The sequence below is a fragment of the Falco cherrug genome, chromosome 10 (assembly GCF_023634085.1).
Source record: "Falco cherrug isolate bFalChe1 chromosome 10, bFalChe1.pri, whole genome shotgun sequence".
Taxonomy (NCBI): domain Eukaryota; kingdom Metazoa; phylum Chordata; class Aves; order Falconiformes; family Falconidae; genus Falco; species Falco cherrug.
In genome coordinates this window covers 26,180,943-26,198,323 of record NC_073706.1, presented here as the reverse complement: position 1 = coordinate 26,198,323, position 17,381 = coordinate 26,180,943, and the positions used below count along the sequence as shown (strand labels likewise).

Below are 17,381 nucleotides of genomic sequence, written 5' to 3'. Positions count from 1 at the left end.
ATTCAGAAACTGGTATTTGCCAGGTACGCTTCTGAGTTGCACTCTTAAGCATATGTAATGGTGGGAAGAATAAAGTTCTCATTTCCCTTTGAACTGTTTAAGTGTTAACAGGAGAAAAGCAAAGGGACCCTCTGACGTCAAAATTGTCCTGTAAACTCAGTGTCTTTCCATACCACATCTTTTTCACGTCTCCTTATCTTTATATTTTACTTTTTTTTCCCGTTTGATTCTCTCAGGATTTTAGGTAGGGAACAAATGCATGATTGTTCTCAGCTTCTTGGCCTAATGTTAATCCCCAGCTTCTGGATGAACTGTTTGGACTACCATGGAATCTGCAAATTTTTTTTAATTTCTTGCAAAACAAAAAGGGGAAGGGGAGATAATTTGTAAATGAGGAAAAGAGACTATGACTATTTTATATTTGGGTTAAATTGATCAAAAATTGGATTTTTATGTGCCATTTTTGTGCCTGAAAAATGAGATTTGAAGGTACAGAAGTACTTGAAAATTCTTCAGAAGTACTTGAAAATTCTTCTTGAAACTAGTGTTGTTTTCTTTACTCTAAGAGCATACAGCCTCTTATTGTTAAAGGTTCTTTGGAGTATGATGCCTCTAGAAGCCTGACTTAAAATTAACTTTTATCTTGAAATAGAGACAGTTTAGGATTGTTTCATTCTTACTTTCTTTAGTGCTTTGCTTAGTTTTTATATTTAATATGTGAAAATATTCTAGCTACAGTAAAGAATAATCAGGAATTCAATCCAGATTTGTTCACTTATGTACTAGAATATAACATGGCAAACCTCAGTGTCGAAAAGGTAAGTTTTGAAGTGACTGGTCTCAAAGATTTCAGAACTCTACCATCATATAAGCAGACTAAGAAACACAATAACAGTAAAGCAGAACAGTGGAATAAGTCTCATTTTCTAAATCACAGGTTATATGGCTTTTAGAGATTTTTATTTAGCTGTATAACTCAAATGATAGGTTATATGTATTATATATAAAAAACTATATATATTTATCTGAAATATTTGATGGATGGAAGAGCAACAGCAAGATACTGGAAGTTGTCGGTGATAACAACTTTCCTCTATAGAAAAGCTGTATTTGTTGGAATGCTAATAACATCATAGCCATGAAAGTCTGAGGGCAACTTTGTCTTGTGTACATAGGGTACACTTCAACTGTACAATTCATTTTTAAAAGGATAAATAATTTTTATGTGACAAAAAGAGGGACATTCATTTAAAATGCAGGATATCTTCTATTGTAATATATTGTGAATATAAAAATTTAGGAGGTTTAGAAATTTTTAAGCATCACAGTAAATTAGATTTGTTGATTTTTGTTAAGAAACCAAGAATAATTAATTACTTGGAATTCTCTGAGGGTAAGTAATTTGAGAGGTAAGAAAAAAATTTTACGTGGTAAAATTTGTGAGTAACAGAGGTGCATAAGAGAGACTGATAGTGATTTATGTACCCCAGTAATCAAATATATTGCTTGATCCATTATTTCTTTTCAGCTATACTCCTGATTCTTATGGTCATGGGTGATGCATTTTAAATAAAATACTTTTAAATAAGCAGAAGAAGGGGCCAACTGAAACTTAATCTGGCTTCCTCAATTCACCAGGAAATGCCTTTATCATGGTTGTTTCTGAATTTTTTATTGGTTGTTTAGTATTTGACCATCCTATTCTGAATGATGGCAGAAAACTGAACTGGAATTTAATTTCTTAGCATTTTAATATTCATGTAGTGCCACAGAACTTTGCTGTGGCAATGCCTTATTTTGCAAAAAAAGTGAGGCTTTTTTTTATTTGCAAATATGGTTTTATAAATAAAAGTTGTATATAATAGAAAGACATGCCTTTTTCCTCAAAACACAGAATTTCTGTAAAAACAGTTAAAAATGAACAATAGAGTAAAAAATACAGCCCCTTTTCAATATTCCCTATTTCAAGTTTGCTTTTAAACATTTCTGGAAAGTTATGTAGTGAGAGAGTGCATTTCTGAACTGTATCTGTAATGGCACGTGTTAGTTCAGTACAACTTCTGTTTGTGAGGGGCTGTGGGCTCGTGTTTTGGGTCACTGCAAAAGAATAGAGAAAATGTGCTTGAACCAAGTAAGTAGCGTCCTGAGCTAGTTGCATTTCATTGTGGTTACCTTGTAATGAGCCTAACCATTGCAAAAGTGAGCTTAGAGCAGTCAAGTGTTTTCCCTTGTTGGGGAATGTATCTGTTGCAGAGCTGAAGGGACCTACAAGAGGTACAAAGCAATGAGAAAACTTTTGATATTTAGAGAGTTTGAAAGAGGGATTACCAATTGGTTTTCACTTGCTACGTAACTGAAAGAAGTCAGCACAAGTTGGAACAGCTTGGAAAGCTGGGTTTATCTGCCTTGGAGACTTGACTGACCTCTAACAGCTCTGACAACTTGTGGGTTCAAACTTCTTTCCTGTATAGACTCAGTGCTGGAGTGGGAATGACTATCCATAGTACGAAAATCTTGATTTGGCTGTCAGCTCTTATCACAGCCATTACTTTGACTCAGACCAGGATGATCTCACACATTTGTTCTTAAAGGGAATATAAAGTTAGTGAATGCTGTTCAGCATTTATGGATAAAAATAATCTCCAATTGTAATGAAATTACAAGTATGTGATGGGTATGTTTAAACATATACAACAGTAAAACCTGGGTTAAGCTGAGGTCCAGGCTGCACCGGTTTAGTCTTCTGGGATTTGTGGAAAAAATATTATTTAGAGAGGTTGTAGTTTTCTCTTGACATTGCCCGCTTACAAGTCCAGTTCCTAAGTCTTATCATAACACACTGTGGCATAACCTCCTTTTCAGCAACATTTATTTTAGGATTTGAACATTGAGATATTCAGTGTGGTGGCATTCTTTTCAATCACTATGAAAATGCTTGCAATGAAATCTGGCCAAGGAAAACGTGTCTTTCATTCTGCTGCTTAAAAAGAGAGTTATGTTGCTCAAGGCCTGAAAGATTACAAGACAATTGCACCAATCTAAGAAGGGAGTGAAAAGATAGAGTTGTGATTTTGGATACAGTTAAAGTTTGTGTACGATATCAGCACTGTTCTGGGAAATGGTTACATCTGCCTGCGCTGGCTGCTTTTCCAGTCCCATACCACCTCTTCAAGCTGGCAAATGTGTTTGTGCGGCCTTGAGGGAAAGCAGCATGAAAACTTTGTATTGATCAAAACTACATTTTACCAAATGAAAGGGGAAGTTTTAGCTTATGTTAACTGGCAAAAGGAGAACACGTTTAAGGAGCAGGACTGTTTCTTTTGTGACACTCTTGACTTGTGCTGACTTGAAGTGTTTCTGAAACCATGTCCCTAAGCGTTGGCTGCTAGCAACACATCAAAGGAAAAGGTTTAAAGCCTTATCATTCTTTCTTAGCATTCCCCCAAACCTGATAAAATTATTTTCCAGATTCAATTTAATTTATAGGGTTCTGAATACTACCGGTAATCTTATTAATGACAGAAAGCTACTAGGAAAAGAAGCAAAGCCTCTGGGGGCGAAATTTTTTTTTCATTTCAGAATACAAGAAAATATACCTATGTATGTATAAAATGATTTTGTGTTATTTTCAGAGCTACATAGTTTCTGCTTTCACTCACCATAGAAAACCTTCCCGTTATTTTTTGTGGTCGGGTTTGTGTTGGTTCTTTTAGGATTTGTGTTGGTTTCTGGTTGTTTGTTGGGTTTGTTTTTTTCTGCCTACAGCTTTGCTAGATAAGCAGATCTGTGTTTGATTGCAGATGTATTATATATATATTCACCTGCTATATACAAAGAAGAAAATCCAGTCATTTTTTCTACCTCAAGGGCATGATTTACTTAGTGTGACATGTTCTTTCTCCACAACAAAATAAGTAATAAGATTTTTATGCACACAATAAACTCTGAGTTTTGGAAAATATATGATATCAGATCCCATAGTGGGCTTTTGCACCTGCTTGTGTAGCACACAACCTGTTAGCTGTGTTCTATATACCATCAATGTAGTTCTCTGTAAAGGTTGGCACAGTGCAGCTTTTTGCTTTTACAAAGTTAAAATTGCTTGAACCTCCTGCCCCTTAAATGTAGGAACTCTCCTTGCATATTTCATCACAGAGCTTTCCAGTAAAAACACTACAACTAATACATGTTTTCATGGCAGAAGATGGAAAAAGCTTTACTAGCTTGCACAATATCACAATTCTAAAGCTTTGCTGTCTTTGGGTTCTACAGTTGATTGTGCAATCCCACTTAGTACTTACTAGATCATTTTAGATTTATTTATGCCTAAAATACATAAGAAATGCAGCCTCTAGAAAAAAAAAAAAAAACAAAAAAAAAGATTTATTTAAAAGTAGTACCTGTGCTTCTATTTTCTGTAAAACTTTACATTTGTAAATTTAAAATACAATGTAATCTTCCCTATTTCTTTGTACTGTTATATGATTTTGTCCAGAACAGTTAAACCATTGGTCTGTGATAAGATGGAATTCCAGTTTTGTGAAGAAAAGTTAAACAGACTGGACTTAGTTGTTAGATAAAACTATTACCATTCTGAATGCTTGGTTCACCACTATGGCATCATGAAGAATTCTTGATACTATCTGTGAACAGCATTCATAACCTCTGCGATTTGTCTAAGTAAACGTCAGAGCGCTCAAGGAGAGAGCGATATTAAACAGACTACCTCGTACTAGAATGGGAGGGGTGGGGGAGAACAGGGCACAATATTTATGACTCCAGGAACTATAAGTTGTAATTTAATGAGATCAAAGCATTTGCTGTTTATTTGCTCCACTAGGAGCTTGGAATAAACCAGTTAGAAAACAGATACCAAAAAAAAAAAAAAAAAAAGAAGGCACGATATTTAAAAGATAATAAAGACTATAAAATCAAAGGCATATTTTAGATGGAAAATCATGTCATAGAAGCCTCTAATATAAAATTAATTTAGCATTCTCCTGAGATTAAGTAATTAATGTTTCAGGAAAAGCAAAGATCCTGCAGATTTATAGCCAGTTCCTGTTTTTACCAGATAGTCACTGTTCTTCCTTTTTTCCTCCTGATTCCCAGGAACATGCACAGTAGTTATAATAGGTACTTTATTCCTATTGTATATCTCTGTGTAGGAGGTTTTACCAATAGGAACTCAACATCCACTCCTAATAGACTTCTTGGAAGAGAAAATAACAAAATGCTTAAGTATGATGAATACTTCAAACAGAGTAAAATTAGCACAATAATGTTTCATCTCTGAAAAGAAACTTTTAGCTACGTGTGACAAGTTTAAAGTTTAGCAAGTCAGTCTTATGAATTTCAGTTCCTCCAATTTATTCTGTTGTTTCCATACATTATTTAGAAGTAGGGCATGACTCAGGATAGTTTAAAAGATTTGTCTTTGTTTTGAATTGCAATGCCTATACTGGGTGAACTATTTATATGTGTTTCCTGTGTTAAGGAACTGAAGAAAGTAACTGCAGACTTGATAAGGTCCAAGGTCACATCTCAGTACAGGGTGGGAGAAGAAAACATCAATCTTGCAGCAAAGGAAAAACAGTTTCAAGAACTGCAACAAAAGATCAGAATGGTATTTTGATTTAAACAAATTTAAGGTTTTGGTGAATACTTTTCTGTTCTTTCTTCAGCAAACATCATGGCAATGATCTTTGACATATACAGATTAATGATTCCTTTCTACTAACTGCATATACAATATAAAAAAACGATTTCCAGAACTTTTTCTAGGGAAGTAAATATGTTATCAATATAAGTATAATTTTATAGTTAAAAAAAAAAAGATAAGACATTTCAAAATATTTTTTTCTTTAAATAGCCTCACGATAATACAATACATTAATACAATATTACTAAAGAAAATACACAGAAATGTTAAATGCCTTTTTATGTTCTTCATGCTCTTTTTTTTAAGGAGACAGCAGTTAGTAAAAAAGTTCAAGAACAAAACGCTCACATTAAAGAAGAAAAGCTGGTGAGTTGTTAGTACAACTTTGCTATTTAAAATCATCAATATATATGCCATATTTCTTATTTAAGTTTCTTAAATTATTATACTAAAGTACTAAAACTAATTAAATTCACTTGTTTACTCTTCAGAAATATTTTAATACTAACATGAATGGGATCTTCCTCCACAGTCTTTAGAAAATTTATTACCAGAACAAAGTCCATTGTTTGACACTTTATTCCAAGTCTTAAATTTTGTTTTTGAACTCAGATGGGAAAAATTTGGTATACCCATGAAACAGTTGTTTACATATCAATTCAGTACAAATAAGCAATAAGGTTTGCTCAACATGCTTGCTGTTCTGCTTTTCTGGTTGACAACAGTTTGCTATAATATTGCTGGTATTCAAACCAGGTAGAATTGGAATTGTGTCAGTCTTATACAGAGGAAATCATATTCCATTCATACAAAGCATGTACATTTAGAATATTAAGCTATACCTGTACATAGCTGAACAGAGTTAAGACTGCATTTTGTTGCAAACTCAGATACGTTCCAGAGCAAATCCTGATATTCAAACCAAGGTACATGGAGTCAAGCATTAAACAATTAAACAAGCAAAACAATTATGTTCCCTGTAACAACAGCATAATACTGCTTTGCAGAATATTAAGCATAAAAAGGGGGTGGGGGTCGTGCAGGTTTTTTGTTGTGGTTTTGGTTTTTTTTCCTAAAACAGTTGTAGAATTTTCATTCTGCAGTTCATTAAGCCAAACATGTCAGAGAAGTGTATCATTCTTGTTCTCAGGGAGAGACCAAAGCAGTAGCTTGTTTGCACACCCAGTGAGCACTCACTGAAGGCTAATCCAACAGTACACTTCCAACCCATGAAAGCATATTTGCATTTTGAGTCTGGTTTTTAAAAATACTTGCCAATAAACACAGGGGAAAAAAGGAGAGACATTCCTGCTTCATTACTCCCACAGCCCTGAATGCACTAAAAACATTTATATGGAGATACTTGTAGCATAATTCATATGGATATTTGATATATATTATCTAAGGCAAGGACTTTTATTTTCTTTCTGTTCTCACCTGTGTGAATTGCTAGGGTCGGTGGATGGTTTTACCATATGGAGGGCTTTGGTATAAATCTGGGAAGGGCTCTAATATAGAGGTGGACTTTGTGTTTCTCCAAGAACTTGGGTTAGAAGACCTGGATTTCTGTATTAGAGCACTACAAATTCACCATCTGGACTAACTGATGTTGGCTTCAGTGGTTCTTGGACTGAGGCTGAATATAATATCTAAATTATAGCTGATTTACACTGAACTGCATGCAGAGAAGCAATCTTGTCTAGTTGAGTGAACACTGTACTAGATTTAAAAGATATGGCCATCTCTGCTCCTGACCTGTCAGATGACACTGGGCAAGCCATTCCAGCTCTCTGTAGTTCAGTTTTCAAGATGTAAACTGAACAGAAGATAAATTAAGATTCAGCACAAGAATATTATTTATTTCTGTGTAAGAATTTACATACATGAAAAGGAATGAGAGTACACCCAAAATAATGATTTTATTTTTAGTAGATAGCTGTATACAATAGAACCCAAAATAGATAAATTTGAAAGCTCTTTGCAAGTATGTGAAAATACTTTGTTTTAACAATTCATTCCTCTCAATATATTTTGAAGCAACTAAGCACATTTAAGACTGTCATCTGCCTGAAACTCAGGGGTTTTTTTCCTGTGGATGTCATCTTTTAGTAACTGCTGTTCTGGTCTTTGGGGAGTATGGATTGGCTTGGCTAGATCATTCCTTCTGTCTTTGAATCTTTTGAAATGTGTTTTGTAATGTTTAATAAAAAATTACTCTCTGCCTCCATTTCATCCATGTTTTCAGCTAACTGCCACAAAGTTAACGGCAGCACCCATGCGTTTGCAAATCTATACTACTTTAGTCAAGTCATTTTGGGTGGCTCTTTTCTTTTTTTTAGAACTTATTCTTCCTGAAGTAACAATATAGTCTTGATGAAGGTACACAAAAGTTCAGATAGTGACATCAAAATCTGATGTGCTGCACCATATGAAGTAAAGCTAATGTGTGGTAGTTCACATTTATTGGGATTTAATTCAGGAGATACAGAATATTGTCATATGAAGGCGATTCATTAATGGAAGTGATTACTTGCCTGTCATATATTTTCTCTGGGATTATTCATAATTGCCAGAACTGTAATGTGGTACCATAAAATTATTCTGTTAGATTAACTGAACTCTCATTGAGGTTGGATCTGATAAATTTTATTCAGATTTGCACTCAAGTATGTTTAAAGTGTCAATGGATTTTAATTTTAAGAAAATTCTCTAAAAAGGGTAAGTTATAATAATGTTAACTTCTCCAAGGCAAAAGGCCAGAAAAACCTGGAGGAGTTCTGTTTTCTTCCTAGAAGCCCTTCCCCAATGTTGATGTTGGACTGCATTTATATACATGACTTTGTAAACACTGGCAGAATAAAAACCAAATATGTTAATCTAAAAGACATAAAATATCTAATGTTTAAACTTCAGAAACAAAATCTTATTCAATGGATCCTAATTTGTTTGTATTAATAAGGAAATTCTCAGCTCTCTACAATGTGTGCAGGAGTTGCTTCAGCGAGTAACCCAAACGAACATTAGAATGGAGAGTGAGTTAAATGCACTGAAAGAAGAATATCAGGTCAGATTTTTCTTGATTAGACAAACTACTACTATCTGTTATATATTATTTAAGTCCAGGGCTGTTAAAGACATCTGTATGCTTTTCAGAACTTTTGACCTCACTTCCATTGCTCCCTCAGCTCCTTAACTGTCAGCATGAACCTTGAAGTGCAGGCTATGGTTTCCCTCTTCTAGTTCTCCCCCTAAAGTAAATCACGGTTGCCATTCTTATCAGCCATTTCTGGAGGGTAAAACCAGAACATATTGGAGGTTGCTTTCAAGTATTTTGAAATCAAATATTATGACTTTTATTTCCTATAATTTTCATATAGGTATAAATTCCTTTTCTGGAAAATACTTCAAATTTCAGATCTTCATAACCAGACTTGTCCCCAGCATTGTTAGAGCAGAGGGCCTAAAAAAGAGCATATCCTAAGCCATTTCTTGCTGTGTTGTCTGGTGTCATGTTTATGCTAGAGGTGGTAAGTAGCACAATGGAGAGTGTGGAGTTGCAGCATTCCTCAGTTCCTCTTTGAGCATATAAAAGTGGCTCAGAACAGTTTAGACTCTAAATGACACTAGCAGTCAGATTGGCCTACAGGGCACTAAAGATTAAGGTCATATCTGTTCCGGTCAGGTGTGCCATGCAGAGTTCAGGTACAACCATTAATCGGGCTATTAATAATTATTGTTTATTATTTGTCCATACATAATCACAACTATTCCACTCTTTGCTTGGCTTGTGAGGCCAAGGTTTTGAACTAGAATCTCAGTTAATTTAAAATTAAACTTCCTGTGTGCATGTATATTTTGTTTCTAAGTAAATGCTTCTATGCTGAATTGAGATTAGATTCACTTCACATAAGCCTTTACTTTATCTTTTAATAGATGTAAGCAGTTTGCTTTCTGCCACAATATCAATACATTAATTTTGCATTTTGATGAAACATGTAGGGTTAAAGATGAGTAATGTTCTCCATCAGAAACTAGGAATTAAAGTACCTGCTTTGTAGTATTGGCTAAAACTGTAGTGACTGGAAGAGAAATAGAAGTCACTAATTTCAGGTGTCAGGGTTCCTGTATTTATATTAGTGTGTGAGTGGGATTTTCACGATTTAAAATTCTTTGATCTCAGAGTGCTCTAGAACCAAGAAGAGATGCCTCTCAACCTGGAAAAAAGTCCAGTTTCTCTTTTGTAGATTGGCTCTTTTAAAAAATAATTTTAAATGACAAAGCACAGTATAATGGGAAAAGTGTGGTTTGTTAGCATGTTTTAAACTTTTCACAAAGATTAATTTGAGTCTCTAGGCTGTAGAATTGCCTAAAGTACATGATTTTCTAAAGCCTCTGTTATTTATATGTTGGGTCCAGTGAAACAGCTGGATTACTTGCTATTCGTACAATACTTGTTTTTGTCAAAGAAGGTAACATGCATTTTATTTTTTAAGATTATTGAAATGACTTTGTAAATTAAACCAGAAGTTCAAGATAGTTTAATTGGTATATAAACTTACTGATGATGACTTTTGTGATATGGAGACCCTTTAGGATCTTTGTGTCAGGATTATTGAATAGCAGGTATTCTAAAAGTGCTTTTTTTGATAGTATTTCTAAGCTATCATTTCCCACCTCAAATAAAGTTTATAGTATGCCTTAAAACTCCAGCTAAAACTGTGAATGGTATGTGTGAATCTTATCTTTGAAGACTTCACATAAATGTCTACAAGTGTAAGAGAAGTATAGATTGTTCTCTTGTTATTAAGGTATGAATTAAGTACAAGCCTGTTTTGCGGCCTGCACACGCCAACAATTAATTTCTGATTGTAAATATACTAATTCTGATTAGAGAGCCTGCTTTGATTTGGGTCCTGTTTATATTAGACATTGAGATGGTATTAAGGTTTTCTATTTTTCTAGCTACAGGACAAACTATTTCTAGTCAGCAAAGCTTCAGTGTGATCTTCAAAGGCAATTTCTTGCAGGCATAAGTACTTTAAATGAAATTGGTGTTAAAAGATATGGCTAACTAATAAGAGGCTCTTGATTCAACCTTTGAAAGCTCTGATGACTATACAAGGACTCCTCAATACTTACTTTAATGTAAATATTCCTTCTTAGTCTTCACTGTGGCATTTAAGATCAGCTAAGATTTGATCTCAGCTGAGTTTTGTGAGAACATTCTCTGCATTCTCAAACCCAAGATTTTCTCACTTGAGAATGATAATTAGATTCAAAACATTTATATAAGCACATACGAGTGATAAGATTTTGAGAGATCACATCTGGAAACATAAAAGTGGCTAGATATTTCAACAGATTTATTTTTTTGTAAACCTGATAAATGCATGTGCAAAATGCAGTGATTCCCTTGGACAACATGATGCAAATACAATGCGATATTAAAAGTGAATGTCACGTGTTCTTGTTCTTTCCATATGAACTCAGGGGGTTATTTTGATTTGTCAGAAATGTCTGTTTAAACAGTAGTCATAAGATATTGTTGGTTTTTATAGCTACTTGTTTGGCTGACAGTTTGATACAATTACCAGGATATTCCAGTGAATAAGACATTAACTGTTCATTTTGCGGTGTCAACAAATGAAACTTAAAAAAGAGAGAGCTGAACATATACCTTGAAGGGTCTACCCACTTTCCTGCCAATTTGAGAGCGATTGCTTTAGTCTTAGTCTTTATTGGTTGTAGAATCACACTTGTGATGAATGGGGTCTGAAGGTTATTCCTATCCTCTGTCCTACATCCACGTCAAGTTTGTGGACCTTGCTCAAGAAACAGTTTCTTCAGAATAATAGAAAAATGGAAGGAGTGATTGTACAGTCCCATAGAAATATTTTTATTCTTACACTCACAAAAAATTACTGCTTATTTTTGAGCTTGAGATGACAGAATACTTAAACTTGCAAGGTAACTTTCAAGAAAGATAATACTGTCCTTTCTCATTCTACCTATGCATACTTAGTGCTAGGATACCAATGTTCTTTTGAGTTCAGAAAAAACAAGTTATAATTCTTTAAATGATGACAGAATACTTGAGAATGCAAGGAATTCAGGTATTCCCCCCTCTGTACAATTGCCTTTAACCAAGAAGCATCAAGAATCAAGAAGTAGACTAATTTCTAATTAAAAGACCGAGTAAAAAGGAATTTTACTTTGGAGTATTGCCTCCATAACATTTTTCGAGTGGACTTTCAAAGAAGCTCAGCAGAGGCATAAATATGTAGCTGGTCATATAGCTACATGAATTAAAGTTATGTTTACATTATCAAATATATTTGTGTCATCTATATAGTAGATAATGGATGCATTAAGTCCTTTATCTTCTATTTTGTTTGCTCTAAAAATGTGATAGGATAAAAATTCCAACAGTACCTGAGATGCGTGTGAACATATTATTTATTTACACAAGACAGCTTTAATTTAGCTGAGTTAACCCCAAAATGTTGCAAGTACGACTATGATAGCATAAAATTTATTACTAATAAAACTGTTATTTTAATGCACATTAATCTATTTCAGTGATCTAATAAAAATAAAGGATAATCAGACATGTACTTCATGTTCCAGTGGATATGTTTTAGAATTTAAAGTTTTTAGAGTTTATAAGATAAGTTAATAAACAATTTAGAATGGAAAAACAGATCAGAAAAATAGAAGTATTTTCTTTGACTACACAGTAGTTTTTTCTTTAAGTGCAATGGGTCTAGACTGTGCTACATTTCATATTTCTCATCTCTGGACTTTATATTACTTTTTCAGCACATTAAAACTTATGCAGTGAAACTGAATAATGGCAAGTGTTTTTATACCCTTTTATAGCCATTTCTTTTTTCATAACCTCCCCCTGTTTCCTGTTAGCTAAACTATAAGCACCTTTCTGTTAATTTATGAAAATTATTGTTGAGATAGCACATTATCACTGATCTGTATGGCACTTCCAGCATGTTAGAAGCAAAGGTCCAAGCAACATAAAACACATCAAAATTCATTAATGTGGTATTGATTATTTTTTGGATAATTAATTTTATTGCAGACCCTTGAAAGAGATAATGAGCTGCAAAGGGAGAAGGCAAAGGAAAATGAAGAAAAGTTCCTTAATCTTCAGAATGAGCATGAGAAAGCACTAAGAACTTGGAAAAAAGATGTAGGTTTATTAAATTAAATGTTAGAGTATTAAAAGGTTTTTGAAATAGTCATCAAGCATTTCAGGTAATTCCTAAAAGCCAAGAAAATATTACAGAAATAATACAACAAAAAGAACCAATTTCTTTTCCAGTAATGCAGACTATTCTAGAAATGAATATTTTTAACAGGTAGATTTAGGAGAAACATTGACTTCTGTGCTCTAAAAGGTCAGTACACTTCCTGCAGTTCTGTAAAGCAAGAGCCAAGGTATTAGGTGTTACCTTGAATTTAGCACTTAAATATTCCAGAATTACATATTTGCCATTACCTAGACATGGAAGCTGATAAAATTCAGTGTAAATTAAAACTATATGTGTAAAAAAAATGCAAATTTCCTGAAAAATACAATTTATACAGAGAACACCTGCATTTCTAGGCTGTACCCCTGTATCCTGAAAAAATTAGTAAACTGTCATATAGTGAAAAATGAATGTAAATCCACATGAACTGAAGTGACATGAATGACCATATGCAAAGGGAAAAAAAAAATCAACTTCACACTGGATCAGGCCAAGATACTGAAGGCTTGCATTAAAGCAGAAGTCTTGATTTGACAGGAACTAATCAATTTCAACTGTGGGGTGAAAGCGTATAAGAAAAGGTAAAAAAAATCTGTATGTCCTTTCAGTGAATTCACCTCTGTCTACACCTAAACAATAATTTATCTTCAATATTTGCCATTCTTTCTACTACTTCATTACTTTTAAAGAATACTTCAGTAATTATTTAACCCAAAATAATTAGCAAAATATCGTAGCTGCAAACACTATCTGCAATAATAAATGCATGTCCACAAGTAAGAAATATTAATACTTCTTCAGTGAGACAAGACCTGTTTAGTGTGTGGCAACCAGACTCTAAGCAGCATTTGCTTAATAGTCTGTCTTGTTTCTACACAACTGGTACCTCTGCCAGAAAGGTTTTGAATTTGGTGTGGATTCTCAGGGAGGCTGTGGGGAAACAAAGCAAAATTGTCCCTGTAATCCTGTTGTCTAGCATTAACTCTTGAGTGCAGCCACTATGGAGATGACTGCAGCTATGAGTCTACAAAATAGCTGAACTGCTCTGATGCTCACTGCCCTGAGAAGATTTGATCTCCCCGATTCCTGGAAGCGTCTTATACCATAGTTTCCTGTGTAGACATGGAAATGTTTGCATTTGTTCTTTAGAAGATTTTTTTTTTTTACCCTCTCCATATTTCTGCTATGGCTAACTAGAAATTTGGTTTCTTAATATCTTGTAGTGTCATTATGGATAATGTTAACCTTATACACTGCTCTGGAAATATTTGTAAATTAAATGAAGGTATTTCTGTAAAATTGCCCTTTTATTCTTATTACCCTTGTTTTTTTGATCATCCTTTTTGTTCTAAATACAAAGATTTAATTGTTATGTGCTCACTTGAAGTATTGGATACTTGAGGCAGAAGTGCCAAGCAAATTATTTGCTGTTGTAGTTTTTTGACAATGTAGGTAGAGAATGAATGTTGACTAGCACATTTATCTTTGAGCCAAAAAAAAGAAAGCTACAAATAGAAATCTCACTTTTTCAAACATTGTTACTTGAAGTAAATGGTGAAAAAAAAACCCAAATAATAAAAGGTATCATCTGTAATGGAAATGTAGTTAAAATCTTGGTTTGAATGAAAAAGCTCAAAATTATCTTACTTTGTACAAAGAAATCGCTTAGCATATACACTTCATTTTAAGAATTTAATTTGCTACGCTGTTAATACCCCTGTAAAATACTGTTTTACATATTTGAACATGCAGTCAAGATCTATGTTTGTGTGCTCTGTGTGCCTTCAATTTTTACAGGAGGAAAACATGAGAAGAGAAATAGGCGCTATTAAAAATGAGTTGAATTCACTTAAACGAGTTCACAGACATCTTGAAGGTTATCATCCTCCTCAGGGAAATCAGCATTCAGAGAAAGTGGAAAATCTGCAGGTAAGTGTCTCTAATAGCTGCAGACTTTCCATTTCTTGTAAAAATACTAGAGAATGAGAGATATGATAGTTTTTCTAATCTGGCTGGCAGTGTCCATGATCTTCCTTTGACATCACTAAACCTAAAAATTTAATTGATTTAATCAGTGATCCAAGATCCCATGAAAATTCCTCTACCCAGAGAATGTTCCCCTTTCGTCCAGAGGGGCACTTGTATCATAGAAACTGGAGATGTTACCTCAATAATAAATTTATACATAATTCATAAATAATCTATCTTAACTAAGCCCTGTTTCACAAAGATATTTTGCATCAGTGTTTCTCAAATACTGTGGCAGACCAACTGACTTCATATGTATGTGAGTTCCCTGGGAGTGTGAAAATCCACTTCTACTCAGAGGAACAAATTTCAGCCTGCGAGACAGATGAGAAATTCGCTTTATCAACATATAGATTATTGACATTCTTCAGTTTTAATTTAAAAAACCCTCAACTTTATTTCATTTAGCATCTTTAAGAATCATCAAAGGCATAACAAGCTCAACAAGGAGGTAAAAGACTGTTTTATACAGTGCGGGTTGAACTAGAATTGAGTTTACATTGCTGGGTGAACCATGTCCCTGTTCAGTTCTGTATTCAGAGCATGTATGAGAAGTCAGCAAGTGGTTAAACACGTGAAGATGATCTGTTGGAGCAAAAGGAAGAACACGTAGCCCTGCAGCTATGTGTTATCCCTTACTTTAACTGGGTTGCAAATATATCTTCCAGTCGTTTATAAGATTGAAGAAATGGGAAGAGGCATAAGCCATAAGAATGGCCACAACTTTCCTTGTGCATTGAGTCTATTCTTTTGAGTATTGGTTATATCTCTTTTTCCAATAGTTTTTACATCCAAATAATGAATTATCCTTCAAAGAAGGGAAAACTCATTTTGCATGCATGTGATTTTGCTTTCAATGTTAAGAAAATATGAAGACACTAGGACTGTAAAGACACATTATCTTTTTAGAACTAGTCTCTGAATTGTCAGTAAAATGACAAACTGTAACAATATTTTAGAATTTGGAAGAACTGAAAATCATTTTCTTCACAATGTATGTTTGTAGCTCACAAACATACATATATGAGTATATACATATCAGCTGGTTTGTCCTTAATAATGCAATGGAAGTTAGACTTGAACTGATTATTCATTGTGCCAAAGCTGTATGAATTCAACAAAGTATAATGCAAATAGTGTCACTCTTAAAAATCATTGTTTCTTTGAATGAAAATTAAATATGAATTATGTTTAGGGTGCAGAATCAATGGCACACAATCAGTCATTCATGATAAACCATACTTGTGCTTACCAGGGTAACCGTAAGTGTTTGAAAGTAGATAAGCTTAAAGCATATGCTCCTAAATGCAAAAGATCTCCGAGACGTCTTCTAAATATATATCTTACACTATCTTATGGCAAATTGCCATACCCGTTTGTGTTGTATGATCGTAAGATTTCATAAGCTAGGCAGGTTAGGCTGAGACAAATCTCCAGTGGAACACTGCCAAGAAATTACAGGAGCTGCAGCAGATCATATTGATTATTCTAATCTGTGGAATTTCACCTTGTATCAGTAATGAGTCACTGTCTAGTAAAACATAAAAGGCAAGGTGTTGGCTATGATTTAGATCTTGACTCTGGCTCCAAGTTTTGCAAGGAAATATGCATATAATTATTTTTATATCTAGTGCAATCTAAAATCCCTGTGATTGTGGGGCATGAAATGTAGAATGTATGTAAACTTCTTGATACTAATCACCTGTGGAATAGTAATTAAACAAAAGGCCTTTTAAAAAAGAAAGGTACAATGTCAGACCTCATTACAAGCTCAAATTGCAATTTAGTTTAACTTTCTTGTGTTTTACATTTAGTTTAATATAATTTGTAATACAGCTGTGTACCATTAGAGAATAGACACCTAGCAATGGGTTACTGTAATTCTTTCATGTGTATATGTACAGGGAGATCAGGTTTTGAGGATGTTTTTAGTTTCATGGTATGACATATTCTGTTGAGGGAAAGGTTGTCATAGGTATATGTATATTGCTTAGTTAGATTTTACTAAATCACAGGGGAAAAAAATTAAATCCAGGTTTAATAGTTTTGATATATAGGCATTTAGGTTTATGCAACTTGGACCTATTTTTGAAGGGCTGAACATCCATTTGAAGTTAATGGAAGCTAGGTTTATTCAACCCATCTGAAAATCTGGAAAGGAATCATGTAAGCTTTCTCCCTTTCTAAGAATGCTTTGTCATGTTTGTCTCAGATGCATTCAGCAGTTCAGCCCATACCAACAGATATGGTCAAATTCCACTGCAGTAGCTGTTTTATACCTGTACAAAAGAGTGACATGCACAGTTATATTGTGGTGTTTGGTGTTTCTGTCTAAAGAAACAGCTCCTAGAAGCAAAAGATTATAAAAAATTACAGCTTTTGTGAAAGAAAAAGCAAATTTCTCATATTTGTCTTTGAAAATGAAA

General features: G+C 33.9%; 1 protein-coding gene across 1 annotated transcript in view; it reads left to right on the top strand.

The window, feature by feature from the left end:
• The window catches only part of CCDC73 (coiled-coil domain containing 73), a 102,304-nt gene that overhangs the window by 74,084 nt on the left and 10,839 nt on the right, over positions 1 to 17,381 (top strand). The window contains 5 exon segments of the mRNA XM_055722565.1: positions 5,498 to 5,626; positions 5,969 to 6,028; positions 8,622 to 8,726; positions 12,756 to 12,866; positions 14,725 to 14,856. Of these exon segments, the coding sequence (XP_055578540.1) occupies positions 5,498 to 5,626; positions 5,969 to 6,028; positions 8,622 to 8,726; positions 12,756 to 12,866; positions 14,725 to 14,856 (537 nt within the window).